Below are 16,087 nucleotides of genomic sequence, written 5' to 3'. Positions count from 1 at the left end.
ATAAAAGTTTGAAGGGCTTGACTTTCGTCCAAAAGGTGACCATTGTGTGGGAAAATACATCTCCATGAACTACCAGTAACCCTAAAAAGTCTAGCCACTAATATCGTACAGGTGAAGAGGGGGATATAGAATATAATGGTTCCAGGTACCGTCTATCGAGATTTCATTAACAAAATCAAGCTAAGGATATGTTAGTCAAAGTACGCAAATTTGGAATACCATTTTACACTGAGATGAGAACAGCCATGGGATAGCGATATGCATATATACAGATGGCGATAGTATCGCTTACACTTGGTATAGAAGGGTGGAGCGGAGCGGGGCTGTCATTTGAACTCAGGTGATCTATGTGAAAAATTTTCCTATGTTGCCATGGCCTCAAGATGGAAATTGACAGACGTGAACGGAGAATAGTAGTTGGAGTTGGACGCTAACACTCCATTGAGAAAGTCGTTAGGGAGTTCAATATTTCGAGATCCAGAGCTTCAAGAGTGCGCCGAGAGTACCAAATTTCAGGCGTTACCTCTCACCACAGACAGTGCAGTGGTCGACGGACTTCACTTAACGACCGAGAGCAGCAACGTTTGTGTAGAAGTGTCAATGTTAACAGACAAGCAACCTGCGTAAAATCAATGTGGGAAGTTGGTCGAACATATCCGTTAGGACAGTGTGGTAAAATTTGGCGTTAATGAGCTATGGCAGCAGACGACCGATGTGAATAACTTCATTAACAGCACGACATTGCCTGCAGCGGCTCTGCTGAGCTCATGACTGTATTGGTTGGTCCCTAGACGACTGGAAAACCGTCGCCTGGTCAGATGAGTCCCAACTGCAGTCGGTAGGAGCTGATGGTAGGGTTCGAGTTGGCTCATACCTCACGAAGCCATGGATACAAGTTGTCAACAATGCAACGTGCAGGCTGTTGGTGGTTCCATTTTTGGGCTTTGTTTACATGGAGTGGACTGGGTCTTTTTGTCCAACTGAATCGATCATTGACTGGAAATGGCTGTGTTCGGCTACTTGAAGGCAATTTGCAGCAATTCATGGACTTCACGTTCCAAGACAACTGTAGAATTTCTTGAATGACACTGCACCATGTCACCGGGCCCCAATCTTTCGCGACTGGTTCGGAGATCAGCCGAAATGAATTCGATGGAACATTTATGGGACATAAACGAGAGGTCATTTAGTGCACAAACTCCTGCACCGACAACTTTTTCACAATTACGGGCGGCTGTAGAGGCAACATGGCTCAATATTTCTGCAGGAGACTTCCAGGTACTAGTTGAGTCCGCGTCACGTCGAGTCGCTGCAGTACGCCGGGCAAAAGGAGGTCCGACACGATATTAGGAGGTATCGCATGAATTTTGCCACCCCTGTATGTATGCAACTTCCACATATGGTAACTGCCGAATATGCTGACTATAAGCAAACATTACATCTCTTTCATATTTGAGATTATAAATTAAGGTACTTTTTAATTTTATTTATTCTAGATACCTTAGGACAGATTCAGTAAAGAGCTGTAGGACGAATGCTAAATGTAACCATATTAATTCTTGAACGCAATGTGTAATCAGGGTGGATACTCAAACTCGTAAAAGCAAAAAAAATGTTTCCCGAGAATTCCAGATACGGGGAGCAAGGTGGCGTCGTAAGAAATTCCTAATAATTAACTGATAATGAACGATGAGTAGGGAACAGCAGCTCAAAAGAACGATTTTTCTTTCCTGTCGGCTGAGATAGTTTGATAGCATTTTTCAAACATCGATAGTTTATATGGAATAGTATTCATATAATTAACATACTTTGAAATATTAAGTATTTTAAAGTTTGTGATATATGAAACTTAATTAAATTAAAATCCAGTGTTCGATTATGACCACAGAATTTCCTGAGATTTTAGGAAATTCCTTAAATTCTCTGAAATTTCGCTGATTTTTTTTTGCCAGGTTAACTGTATTTAGTGACAATTCCAGGTTTTTCCGATGAATCGCCTCTCTGGTAATTTTGTTACACTACGCGACAAGAGACGAAGCACTCAGAAGACCTGGTCGGATGTTACTGTAACTTGGTACACGTACACACCATAGGCGCTTGTGTAAATCATTAGAGCTGCAGTTTTCTGTAAAAAGTAGAATGGTGCCCAGGTACGTTAGTGTTATTAGCGTTTCGTGTTGTTACCAGTGGTGGTGAAAGGTATATAAAGCGCGAGAAAAGTGTCAGATGTTAAATGGCCCCTGTGAATGACACGGAGATGCCGTGTACTCGTGTCAGAGTTGTCACTACCTGAGAGAGTCTGGGAGGTGGCTCATTGTGCAGCTCCCTTCCGTCTGCTAGTCGAATCGAGCAACATCCGGATTTGTGAAGCAATCGGATGTGAGAGTGAATTTGTTTTGAACTCTATGGGAACGTGAGGGCAGACATGCTCGTCGTAAAGTACCCCTTGGACCACATCTGACCACCATAAGGGAGGATCATCACACTGTCCATCAGGCACATAATCCCTTCAGTGTTGCCCCTGCCATCTGAGAACTCACTGCGACATCCTGCGTCATACCCAACCATCATTGAGCGCAGACTAGCAGCAGTTGTATAGGGACTTATCGTCCCATGTGCAGGCTGGCGTTTGCGTCACAACACAAAGGGCTGCATTTGGAGTGGTGACCGGATAGCATGGATTGCAGGTGACTAGCGTCGCAGTGTGTTCAGCGATGAATCGCTGTGTTCAGCGATGAATCGCGGTTGTGCACTACCTGGGACGACCATCCTGCTTCAGTACGCTTTGGAGAGGCACATTGTTGTTGTTACTCCTGGCGTCAAGTTGGGGGGGGGAGGAGGGGGGAGAGCAAAAACAAAAATAATTCAAATGTGTGTGAAATCTCATTGGACTTAACTGCTAAGGTCATCAGTCCCCAAGCTTACACACTACTTAACCTATATTATCCTAAGGACAAACACACACATCTATGCCCGAGGGAGGACTCGAACCTCCGCCGGGACCGCACAGTCCATGACTGCAGCGCCTAGACCGTTCGGCTAATCCCGCGCGGCAGGGGGAGGGCAGTAAGTGGTTTTGCCATCAGGTCACAGCTGGTACTGACTGAGGTAACTCTGACGGACATCCTGCGTCCCCATGTGTTACCTTCCACGCGACAGTATGTGGGATCATTCTCCAGCAGGACAATTCTCGTCCACACATGCGTCCTCTCTCTATGAATTATCTATGTGATATTGATGTACTCCCGTGGTAAGCGAAATTCCCAGCTCTGTCCTTGACAGAACATTTGTCAAGGCATCTCGGAAGTTAGACTATTGCTGCGCGGTGTGAGACCCTTACCAGGTGGGATTGACGTAGGACATCGGAAGGGTGCAAAAAATGGCAGCTCGTTTTGTATTATCACGTAATAGGGGAGAGAGAGTGTCAGATATGATACGCGAATTGGGATGGAAGTCATTACAGCAAAGAAGTTTTTCGTCGCGGTGAGATCTTTTTACGAAATTTCAGTCACCAACTTTCTCTTCCGAATGCGAAAATATTTTGTTGAGCCCAACCTACATAGGTAGGAATGATCATCAAAATAAAATACGAGAAATCAGAGCTCGAACAGAAAGGTTTAGGTGTTCGTTTTTCCCGCGCGCTGTTTGGGAGTAGAATGGTAGAGAGATAGTATGATTGTGGTTCGATGAACCCTCTGCCAAGCACTTAAATGTGAATTGTAGAGTAGTCATGTAGATGTAGAAGTCAACAGCTTACCAGTACCTGCGTCCAGGATGTCAAGGACCAGTCCAGGACAAAGGGGGTGCAGTTTCATACTGATAAATCGGCTTATATTGCTAAGTTATTTGCAAATTTGGCTCTGTTTTGAAATGAGTATAGCAACACATACCATCTCAGTCCCTCATGCTTCATTTCGCTTTCTCCTCCTCTCCTGTGTCCTTCACTTTTCATGCAGAGTGTTTGTGTATGACGTATTCCACACCGAAGACGATATCCTGATGATGGGTGTATGAAACGACTTTGTATTTGATCTAATGTAATCTATGGCAATCTAAACTGTTCTAATATTTAACATCCTTAAATTTTGTATTTTACAGCTTTCAACTCTTCCTGTCAGCCGCAGTATCCACATCAAAACAAATTTCACCAGTGTTCTCCAGATCTACAACATTTCTGCTCATTCCAGGTTTGTAATTCTTACTATCTTAATACTTGATTTATGTATCTAATAGGACGCGTTAGCTCTGATTAACGGAGTCCCAGGCTGCGACATTGTTCTTAATATAACTTTTTGTTATTCTGATATCGCGAACTGAAATATTTGCATGTTGAACAAAGCTAGTCACTAAATGGAGGGTTATAAAGTCTTATTATTCTGTATATCGAAATAAGCAACAACCAGTTGCATTAGAGAAATTCAATTTCTTTACCTGTTTGGGGTACTTAATACCCTTCTTCATAAGGATGTACAGGAAAATACACCACAAATAAGTAGAAGTCAGATAAAAATGTTGAAATTAGGGACGAAAATTTTAACAAATTTAAAAAACGAAAGATAAGAAATTGTATATACTTATACCTATCGCATTACTTGCGATTGTCAACAATAACTGCAGACAGAAAAATGTTGTGGTCATAAAAAGAATACGGGAGCAATAACTAGTACAGTACTGAATCCGTTAATACCACAAGTGCTCGTAGATGCTTGCATGTGGCTCATACTGCGTGAACAAAAATGGTATAAAGAAGCCAAACCAGTGCAGACGTCAAGCCAGAACTGCAGTTAATCAGCTGATTACATGCATATCTTGTAGTTGGTCTCAGAGTGGAGGTGAAAGTACGATAAAATAAGAAAACAAAACCAAATACAACTACAGTTGTCGTAAGGTATAAACAAAAATGTAAGTCGACATAAGCAGCTTAATAAGTATTACAAATACATCTTGATGTATAAAACAATTTAATGTCAATGACAATTGACGCTATGGATGAGAAATTCGGGATATAATCTCCAAACGGCTGTAGTGAAGTCAGCAGAATGCTACACGGAAACCTGTAAACAAAAACAAATTGCGAAGCGCATCATGGGGCTGGAACTTGTGGCTGGAGGAAGTGGAGAGGCAATTCTCAATCATTAGCTAATATTAAGTATCGGAAAGTGGCTATAGAGTAAAAGAAGCTTGGGCACAATTATAGTACTGGTATATAAACAGGTCGCGATTATGTGTATATATACATCTCGCAGTTGCCTTTCGTGAAACAATTGTGTTTAGCGGCTTTTATACCAGTTGAATGACACTGAAAGTGCCGGCCGTTGTGGCCAAGCGGTTCTAGGCGCTTCAGTCTGGAACCGCGCGACCGCTACGGTCGCAGGTTCGAATCCTGCCTCGGGCATGGATGTGTGTGATGTCCTTAGGTTAGTTAGGTTTAAGTAGTTCTAAGTTCTAGGGCACTGATGACCTCAGATGTTAAGTTCTATAGTGCTCAAAGCCATTTGAACCAACACTGTTTGTATTGTATCAAATTTGGGTAGTATATTCCTGCACATACTTCTGAGGAAGGGCACCAAGTGCCCGAAACCGGTTAAGAAATTAAACTACTTTTATGGAACTGGCTGCTGATTATTTCGATATATACAACTACTGTTGCTGAGGTTGGCTGAAACACTAATCTTATTAATGCTTTCAAATAATGGTTGGTTTCTATCGGAGTTCTTACATTATATCCATGATACTTACATGTTGGTTGAGTTTTCGAATATTAGTTAATTTTAAGTACATTTTGTGTGCAGATTTAAAAAACAGCCCATCAGTAAAGGGGACAAAGAAAGCAACCGGTACAGCTAAGCAGAAGTCTTACGAAAATGTTGTGTACACGATGGTAAGTCATGTGTATATTGGCCCGCCCGATTAGCCTAGCGGTCTAACGCACGGCTTTCCCGAGCGGGAAGGAGCGCCTGGTCCCCGGCACGAATCCGCCCAGCGGACTTGTGTTGAGATCCGGTGTGCCGGCCAGTATGTGGATGGTTTTCAGGCGGTCTTCAGTCTTCATCGGCGAATGCCGGCTGGTTCCCCCTTATTCCGCCTCAGCTACACTATGTCGGCGGTTGCTACACAAACAAGTTCTCCACGTACGCGCCGGCCGCGGTGGCCTCGCGGCTCTAGGCGCGCAGTCCGGAACCGTGCGACTGCTACGGTCGCAGGTTCGAATCCTGCCTCGGGCATGGATGTGTGTGATGTCCTTAGGTTATTTAGGTTTAAGTAGTTCTAAGTTCTAGGGGACTGATGACCACAGCAGTTGAGTCCCATAGTGCTCAGAGCCATTTGAACCATTTGAACCATCCACGTAAGCACACACCATCATCACTCTACTACGCAAACATAGGGGTTACACTCTGCCTGTTGTGAGACGTTCCCTGGGGGGGTCCAACAGGGGCCGAACAGCACAATAACCCTGGGTTCGGTGTGGGTTGACGGAGGAGTGAAGTGGACTGCGGTAGTCGTCGTGGGGCTGTGGAACACTACGTCTGCGGCGGGACGGATCCTCTCCATCGTTTCTAGGTCCTCCGTTAACATACAATACATACAATGTATATATTTGAGTGATGTCTGTTCTGTCTCACATGTCCGGCAGAACAGATAGCACTCAAACTTGGACATTTCTGTAAGAGCGCGACGGCTACTTGATGTTTGTTTCAGTGTGGATGCAGTAATATCGTCCGAACTCCTACGGGAATCAATACATCGCGAGTAGGGTGTTAATGGACGAGGAACGCTCCATTGTAGCGTACTATAAGGTGGAAATTTGAGTCGGTCCTGGACGGTGTCCGAATGGCTGAAGGGGGTAGGTGGCCGTTGATGAGAAGCGGTAAATCCGAATTCGAGTCCCAGTCTTGCACAAATTTTCAGCTTTTGTCATTGGATTACCACAATGCACGTGCATGCACCATTTCAGATGAGAATAGCTCGAGGTTGTACCGAGACCTTCTCATCTGAAATAGAAATAGTCCATTACTAACCAACGTGCTACTTAGACTGTATTATTCATCCAAATACACCATTTCACTTCCCTCCATATATTACAACTTATTCTTAACCACGCTCATTGTGTTACATTTTCTTTTTTCCTTTTTCTTTGACATTTGCATTGTATAAATTATATTTTCATCAACTAGGTAGTAACAAATTATATGGAACCTTTTTAACAATTGTTAAGCATTCAATTCGCATTAACGTCAGAGCAATCTTTATATTTTTGTTCTTCATACTATTAAAAAAAGCATTAACAACTGTATGCCAATTAGACTGTGACAATGAGCCGTCTTCGCTATTAAATTCAGAAGCATCCGACCCACCCTATATTACAAGGTGGTGGGTTACTCTGTACTGTTAATGAAATAAATAAATAAATCTGCAGCTACAAGTCGCGAATTCCCGGCGATTCGTTGCCTCTCTTACCTCATTCTCTATTTAATATAACAAGTAATGATGTGCGGAACTCACTTTAATACAAGACTTTAGATGGTATTGCTTTTATTACAGGAAAGATTACATTTCGGAGTACAATCGAAACTCCCTGGCACCATGCGGTGAGTTCCTGACATGCGTCCTATTTTAGGACCAGACGTTATCGAGTCGCAGCATAGATGTCCACTACAGCAAAACGACCGAGCGAATTAGCGCAGCGGCTAGCACGCTGAACTTGCATTCGGGGGAACGACGATTCAAATCCCCGTTCGGCTATGCAGATTCAGGTTTTCCGTGATTTCGCTAAATCACTTAATGCAAATGCCGGGATATTTCCTCTGAAAGGGTACGGCCGGTTTCCCGTCCCATCCTTCTCCAATCAAAGCTTTTGCTCCGTTTCTAATGACCTCATTGCCGACGGGATGTTCAGCTCTAATCTTCCGTCCTTCCTTTAGATCAGAACAGGAGCAGAGTACAGATACAGCTGATGCTGTTTAATCATGAAACCAATGCCGCTTCCTCTCCAGGATTTCTCCATTATTCGGAGTCACAATGCTGTAGCAATTGTCCATTTACGACGAAACGTAGAATCTCAATTCTAGTAAAATTTTGAAGAATCACTGAAAAGCCTTGCAGACGAAACCTTGGTTGACACAAATCGCAATGCAGTATAATGGAGAACGTTACCTAATACCAAACGCGTCGATACTGTTTGCTGTTATGCAATGAAGACATATAACTAAACATTTCGCGTTTGGTTAGGTGAGAATCATATCGTCCTTAGTACTGCATGACGTTGCCTCCTACAAATGTGCCCAGATATTGCAACCATTCATTTGGAGATGAAGTAAATATTTATGAATGTATGCATTTTGCTTAGAAACTCGTGTGAAAGTGACTCGTGAGTATTGGTAAGCTCACCGGGCACAATAATAGTCCACCCACTCCTCCCCCCCCACATTAATAGAGGTTTGATGCGCTTTAGATCTGGTACCAGGCGATCATGTGACCCTCTATTGCTGACGTAAATCATAGTGGTGACGGTGATGTATGGAACAGCGGAGCAATATGAGTCTGAACGGTAGGAGGAGCTATCATTACTAGATGGATCGCTGACCACACCGTGAGAGAAGGTACCCAGTTTGTTGGAGTGTCAACGCGAAAAGGTAACTACAAAATAAAGGAGTGCGCCATTCGTAGCTATGTAACACAACGCTAGAAATATGACTGTAAAAATATCTTAACCAAAAGGGAACGGAGACGAGTGTCACGTTTTCTCAGTAGCAGTCGATTTCAAAAACGGATAAGCATTGCTACTGTCGGTGAATGTGGATGCATTTTAACCTATTCCCGAGCGATATTGCAAAGGGAACTCCCAAGAGGCTATTGCTTACAGCGAAACATATAGCTGCACGTTCTCAGTTGGGCAATCCACACAGAAACTTGAGAGTTGGTGGTATGCAGTATGATCTGACGACTCTCGATTTAGCCTTTTTTGTAATGAGGCAAGGAGTCGAGGCCGTCGACGGCCCAATGAGGCAACTGACCCGCAGTCTGTGAAGCGAAGGGTGTAGTTCATGCAGGACATGGTTCGGTGATGTTTCTAGTGTTTTTAGAATCTGGTAGCTCTACAGCCTCCGCTCATCGATGACTCTCTATGGCTTGATGTGGCATACCTGGACTCGCTTCCTCGTCGAACTGAGGCAATTACCTAGGCTAGAAGCGGTGTTGCATGATATTAACGCCACGGCTCCTGTAGGTAACTAATTTTTATCCGGTGTGCTGACAGTCTCACGAGTAGAAAAAGGAAACGTTTGAGAGATTATGCTACAGAAGGACGTGAAATATTGAGTTTATAACGTAACAAAAGAATAGATACAAGAAAAACTCGTCGATGGAGGAACTGCATTGAAAATGCTTACTATATTAAGAGGAAAGCTATCTAATGATTTGCCAGAGCGTCTATGCCGTGTTAATTTGCCAACAGAAGGAGCTATAAAAAGGAGTTATTTTATCGGTTAGTCAAAAACTGGAATACGTAAAACAGATAATCGTAAACTGGGTATGCACAGGGTATATAGAGATGAGAAGAGTAGCAAGACTCTGTAGTCTTACAGACTTGACAACAAATGAATCGAGAAGAAGTTCACATGCAAAATAAACGCCAACAGTTACTGAAAAGTCAGTTGGCAATTATTTGCAAATTTTATAAGAAAATATATATTCAGTCAGTAAAACATTACGCTATCTTGGTGTTGTAACCACTGAACGTACGGGTCACAAGCGACAAGTACTTATCGTACGTGCGTCGTAAGTGCGTCGTAGCGGTAGCGGTGTAAATGTGGAAGCGTGTGGGTAATGTGGAAATGTCTAGTATCTGGCCTGCAGAGTGCTGCATACTAGAGGGGCAGCCAGAAATTGTTGCAGTAGTTCCTATTTGCCTCGGTAGAGGGTTAGCAGTCAGCTAAGCAACAGACGCCGTGACAATGATGCAGTTTATTTTGGCGCATTTTTAAAAAAATTTTCGATGTAAGTTTTGGTATTACATTTATCTACATACTTTGTAGTTATCTTTTCTTTACGTCTGATAGCTTATAAAGGGAAGTGCATAGAAGGTTTTAGCAGTCGTTTGTAACCTTAAATGGATAGTTGCTTAATGTAATCTACCGAAATTTAAAATGGCCAGTGTGTAGGTAATATGGAAGCATACATACAATGGCATTGTGGAAACGTTTCCAGAATACCAACATCAAATACATTACCTCCAATACGTTTTGCGTCTGTTTCCAGATGCCACGAAAGCTAACTGATCGGAAAACAAGAGCTATTGTGAAGAAGTGGGATACTGGAAACATGATTAAGGCTATAAGCTGTAGCCTTAATGGAAAAGCAGATGGGGTTACGAAGAGCAGTAAAAGCTTTCAGTGTACCTCAGACGACACTTCAAAGGTTTGTGCACAGTGATATGTCACCTGAAAAATGTGTTTCTTTGAGAATTGGACATAAGCTTATACTACCTAATGCTATTGAGAAACAGTTGGTACAGTATCTCATTGAAATGGATAATCGCTTCTATGGCCTTACCAGATTAGATGTCAAGACAAAGGCATATCATCCAGCGAAAAGAAATAATATTAATCATCCTTTTACTTAAAATGCTGCAGGTAGAGCTTTGTTTGACATTTTTCTTAGACGACACAGAAATAAACTCACAATCCACGAACCTATGGGGACCTCACTCTCGAGAGCAAACGGGTTCAACAAAGAAGCTGTAACCAAGTTTTTTGATATTTTGGAAGCTGAGTACAGTAAACACTACTTAATTTACCTGAGGATTCAGATGAAGAGCCCAGTGCACCAACTATCTCCTCAGGCGAGTCAGATTTGTATCTGCCAGTTGGGGAAGAAAAACCTACTGAAGAAGATGCCATTTGTATTTTTTTGTGGAGGCGCGTTTTCCAAAGACGTTCGGGGAGAATTGTGGATTAAGTGTGTAGTGTGTGAGGAGTGGAGTCACTCTTTGTGTGGCAGAAATGAAGGAGATATTTACATATGCGATTTTTGCAAGTGAACTTCGCTTATGAAGCATTTTTCTACTGCAGTTGCGTTTAAAAATATTTTTGTGTAATTTAAATTGAATATAAAATAAAACAGTTCCTAAAATTTTTAATATTTTTCGTTTGAAGTAGTCAGTTTCCCACAAATTTAAGGCGTTTCCACATTACCCGCACTTCTTGAAAAATTAATGAGTTGTTGTGCAAGCAGAAAATGTTTTTTAATTTTTAACATATTTAGTTTTCGTGTTTCATAGTATTACATTTATTGCTAAAACATTATGAGTTAGCTTTTGCTAATTTTTACAGAGCAAAAACAAAATGGGTTTCCACATTTACACCCCTATCTCTGTCTCTGTGGATGCCTATCCAGGGTGTCCCAAGAGGAATGGTCAATATTCAGGGCTATAACAGGAACGATTTTTCGAAGCAAAAAAAGTCTGGTAAAAATGGGCCCCAAAACTAATACCTTAAGAGCTATGAGCACTTGTTACAAAGAAGACATGTATTTCACAAATATGGATTTTAGAGCTCATGTTTACTAAACTTTCTTTCTTCGATTGGTCGTTCCTGAAATATCTCTGAATAATGACCATTTCTCCTCGGACAGTCGGTATAAATAGATAATAATCATAGGAACTGACGGATACGTAACGTAAAACGTTTACTCTGGAAAACCGACAAATGTTTGCCAGACAGGCAATTTGCAGACGAATGGGTGAAATTAATTCAGTCTGAGGGGTGCGAAGAAGAGTGAAACAACGATAAGTGATTGACACTGTATAGAAACGCAAAACACAGTTATCCATCAGACTCATTCAGTGAAGAGCCAACTAGCGAAGTACAAACGAAACCTAGTGCCAGTATACCTCGTCGACGTCAATGCAAGCTATATCGGTATGTGGGTTAAAGCGATACAGAATGACCAGTGAAAGGGAAAATTCATTTTTCATATGACATTTAAGCTCGTACAGCATACTTTTCACACCGTTATGGGTGTGGGGAGCCAGCACATGGGAACCGGACGTGCACAGCGAAGAACGGGTATGAAGCATACTGTGTTAACGAAGTACGTGATGTCCACCGCCTTGTTCACATGAACGTAACTGACTGTGCGGCTTTGTTGATACGGTTGCAGCACTATGGTCCATCGGGCCCTTCTGCGTCGGCGACGGGACACCGTCTGCTGCAAGCAGGACTTACGATATGCGAACAGTTGCTTTGGCTTCCGTAACCTGGAAACTGCGAAGGCTTCCGACTGAAAGCAGCAAGCGGGCGATTCCTGGGTTTGCCGACTCGACAAATTTTGTATTGCCGGACGTGTCCACGCTTCAACTATCCTACAGTAACGACTGCGAAAGCAGTAGATGCTATCGTAGAAATCAAAATCACGCAGTGTTTAAGAATCGCACAGTAGACAAATGCCAAGCCTGTTAGTTTCACACCAGTGAAGTTTGCAAAGTAGGAGACAGTTAATGTTGGAAGGTGATGAGTCGTGCCAGGATAAATACTCGGTAGAGCATTTGCCCGCGAAAGGCAATAGTTCCCATTTCGAAGCCTTGCCTAGCACGGAATTTTGATCAGCCTGGAAGTTTAAACTTAAATTTCGATGATCTGGTTTAGAAATGAACCCCCACCCGTCTGAATGCAAATCTAGACGCCTTCCCCAGGCGTTTTTCGCTTTATGCTATTGTAAAGCAGCTGTATAATGGCTGTCTCTCCTAAGAGCCCAAACAAATACTGCGTTTCACGCCTTTTACGCAATGCACAGTCGCTACTGAAAACGTTAGCTTGTTTCCCGTTGAAAACAAAATGATTTTTAAAACGAGATTTTACATTTCCATTCGATAGAGGGATCCAGCATTAGCTGGGTGCGATATTCCCTTTAGAAGCGTATATGGAGAGTGAAACCTTTGTCGCCACACCTTCGTTCCACAACTTACCCTGTCCCGTGTACCGTCCTGTCCCACTCGGTCCGCTACTGCCATGCAGCTGCGCTACTCAGTCACTACTGGAATACTAATTATTCTTCGTGTTTTACCGTCCCAGTTAATACTTAGTGCTAAACCGAATGTCGAACGTGAGTGTTCTGGGTCCGCTCTATTAAATGGACACGTGAAATACCCCTTTAAAAATCATTTATTTGTAACTGGAAAATAAATCGACGTTTTTTGTTGACTGTGGGCGTCGCATGAAACACGTGATGAGCAATATATGATTAGGTCGACTCCATTTACACATCACAAAAACGAAATTCAAAACATCTGGCTAAAAAAAAAAAAAAAAAAAAAAAAAAAAAAAAAAAAAAAAAAAAAAAAAAAACAGACAAATCGTTCCTGGCGACTCTTAAGAGGTACTTAATCTGGGATTTCAATCGCATTTAAGTCTCAAGTATCCTTCTCGGAGTAGAACTTCTCCCAAACGTGCCCCGTGTCCTTTTCCCCTCTTTTTGTTTTGCATCTTCTAGTCTCCACCGTTAAGTCTAGTCCCCACTGCTAAAGCTTGCTTCCAGTGCACAGACTGGTTGAGGCTCAAACAGTATTTTCCGAGCGATAGCTGTGAATATCGCAGGAACACCATAAAATGTCCAGCACTCAGGCCAAGTTGATTACTGTTAAGCTCGTTCACTCAACTCCACTGTGTAATACGCGGATGGAAGCGACCTACTTCGGACGACTCACTTACATTTGTGAGCTCCAAAAAAAGCCCAGCCTCCGCGTTCGCACGTCGGGGTCCGCGGCAAAAACCCCGCGTTTGAATATGCAGCCCTCGGCCCCATTAGGGTCGCTTGCTGCATTTTTCAATAGCTCTGTCTATCTGGCAGTGTCAGCGCGGCCAGGCGGCGCCGATCCGACCCTTTTTACATCCTATTTATATAACGATATTGTGATTCATCAGCCGCGCCGGCGAAAGCTCGGCGCGCTTTTTAAAATAGTGCTCAATTATTTATGATTGCGACCAGAGCAGGGGCGCACAGACACACATACACACACACACACACACACACACACATAGAAAAAAAACTGGTAGCAGTGGGAAAGGATCCGAATGAAAACACAGGCGTGATTTACCGGAGCATTACCACACCAACAATTTATAAAGCTGATTTATTCCCTCTGTCAACGGACGCAGTGTTTTCATACAAACGGGGAGATTACGCCATTCACGTTGGCCGATTTAAAATTGCTCCGTCCGTGTTCAGCAGGTACTGCCAACACGGGGATTGCAGGGCATGTGCTGCAGTGTGCTCTCAGCCATTTTTTTTCCGGTTGCTAACTGATGGGTGCGCAGAATTTACTGTCTAATCTCCGAAATCATCATAGAATAAAGGGATTATCTTTGAATTTTAGTAAATAGTTTACTTCCATGTTTTTATATCAAAACTCTTTCTGGATAATGAAAAAGAACAGTTCTTTGCGTAATACTTTTCAAGTATGAGCCTCGTGAATTACAAGTATATTTCTTTAAATAACGCCTCGTGGCCTGTGCTTTGACCTCAATGTCAATAAGAAGTTAAATTAATCACTAGAAAATTGACTGTCATGTATAAAGTGCTTCGGTGCGATTTTTTGACGTTGCTGTCGTAAAACGTTCCTTAAAGAGAATTTCATCTACGTTAGTAAGATCCACACATTCCGCTACTTGATCTAAGGCGACACACAAAGGTTGAAATGGCTCTGAGCACTATGGGACTTAACTGTGGTGGTCATCAGTCCCCTAGAACTTAGAACTCCTTAAACCTAACTAACCTAAGGATATCACAAACACCCATGTCCGAGGCAGGATTCGAACCTGCGACCGCAGCGGTCACGTGGTTCCAGACTGTAGCGCCTAGAACCGCTCGGCCACCCCGGCCGGCTGACACACAAAGTACATTTGCAAAAATCACTGCGTAAAACTGGCAGCATTGCATGTGTCCCTAGACTGCATGGTGCTTTCTGTTAATTTGCTTGAAGTCCATCGTACACAGCAGGATTGAGTTCTTTAGTAATTGATGTAAGAATAACCAATTTATATTTTGAAACAGTTAAGACACAAAAACTGTTATCAAGTTTCTAATGCACTGTGCACAATTTAATGTTAAGCTTCTATTGCACCCATCAGATCATTCATACAAAACTCTCACGAACAGTCAGTATGTATATGGAAACCACGGCCAACTGTTAACAAATCACGAGAGTATCAATGTATTAACTGTTTAAACGTAATACAGTTTTCAATAGCTTTTTAATCTGAGAACGAAGTTTTTCAGCGTCAAATCAGGATAAAATCTCGAACTTTCGACGATTACCTCCATCGTCTTCGTCAGAAGCAACCGACTACTGCTGTGGTGACCTTAGGTAGCACATAGATGGCTTCTGGTAGGCCTACCTATTTTGGTGGATGTAGCACCACAGAAAGGAAGGAAAACAATAGGTGACTCATCACGTGAATGTTCAACATTTTAACGTTACCATTTCTTGGAGAACACTGACTTCACATCACGTGACCCACAGCCGTTCTTTCGGAACACATCTTTCAGATGATTAATTTCGGAACCCAAGTGGTCCTGCAGCGCTACATCTAGAAAAACAGGCTAAGTCCTGGGAAGACGAGGTATGATCTATTTTACGACCTTATAAATAGATAAAGAAGAGGGGGGGGGGGCTTAAAAGAAGATAATACGCCCGGTTAAGGACAGTCCTTTCCTCAGGACCCTTGGGATGTACAACTTCCCGTGTGCGTGCGAAAGCAATTACATCGGTCAGTCCATCCGCATGCCATCAGCGGCATATTAAGAATCTAGAATTGGTAAAACCTGTAGTTGCTGAGCACAGTCTCACAAACAAACATAAAATACTGTTTGACGAAACAAAGTTTTGTCCTATGTTCCTAGATAATGGGACTCCGTAGTTAAAGAGGCTCTCGCAATAATCTTCAACCGTGACAGCAGATATAATTTTAGCGGTGAATGGAAACGAGATCTCGATGCAAAGAAGTGCCAAAGATATTCCTCGCAATTGTTACGCTAAGATGCGAGTGGTGGCACCATCTACGACAATAGGACGCAATTTCCGACCTATTAG

General features: G+C 42.7%; 1 protein-coding gene across 1 annotated transcript in view; it reads left to right on the top strand.

The window, feature by feature from the left end:
* LOC126273292 (uncharacterized) overlaps positions 1-16,087 on the top strand; it is a 507,367-nt gene that overhangs the window by 322,939 nt on the left and 168,341 nt on the right. The window contains exon 4 of the mRNA XM_049976837.1: positions 4,099-4,187. Within this exon, the coding sequence (XP_049832794.1) occupies positions 4,099-4,187 (89 nt within the window). The remainder of the gene's footprint in view (positions 1-4,098; positions 4,188-16,087) is intronic.

Source organism: Schistocerca gregaria, chromosome 5, assembly GCF_023897955.1.
Source record: "Schistocerca gregaria isolate iqSchGreg1 chromosome 5, iqSchGreg1.2, whole genome shotgun sequence".
Classification (NCBI taxonomy): domain Eukaryota; kingdom Metazoa; phylum Arthropoda; class Insecta; order Orthoptera; family Acrididae; genus Schistocerca; species Schistocerca gregaria.
This window is presented reverse-complemented; position numbering and strand designations above follow the sequence as displayed.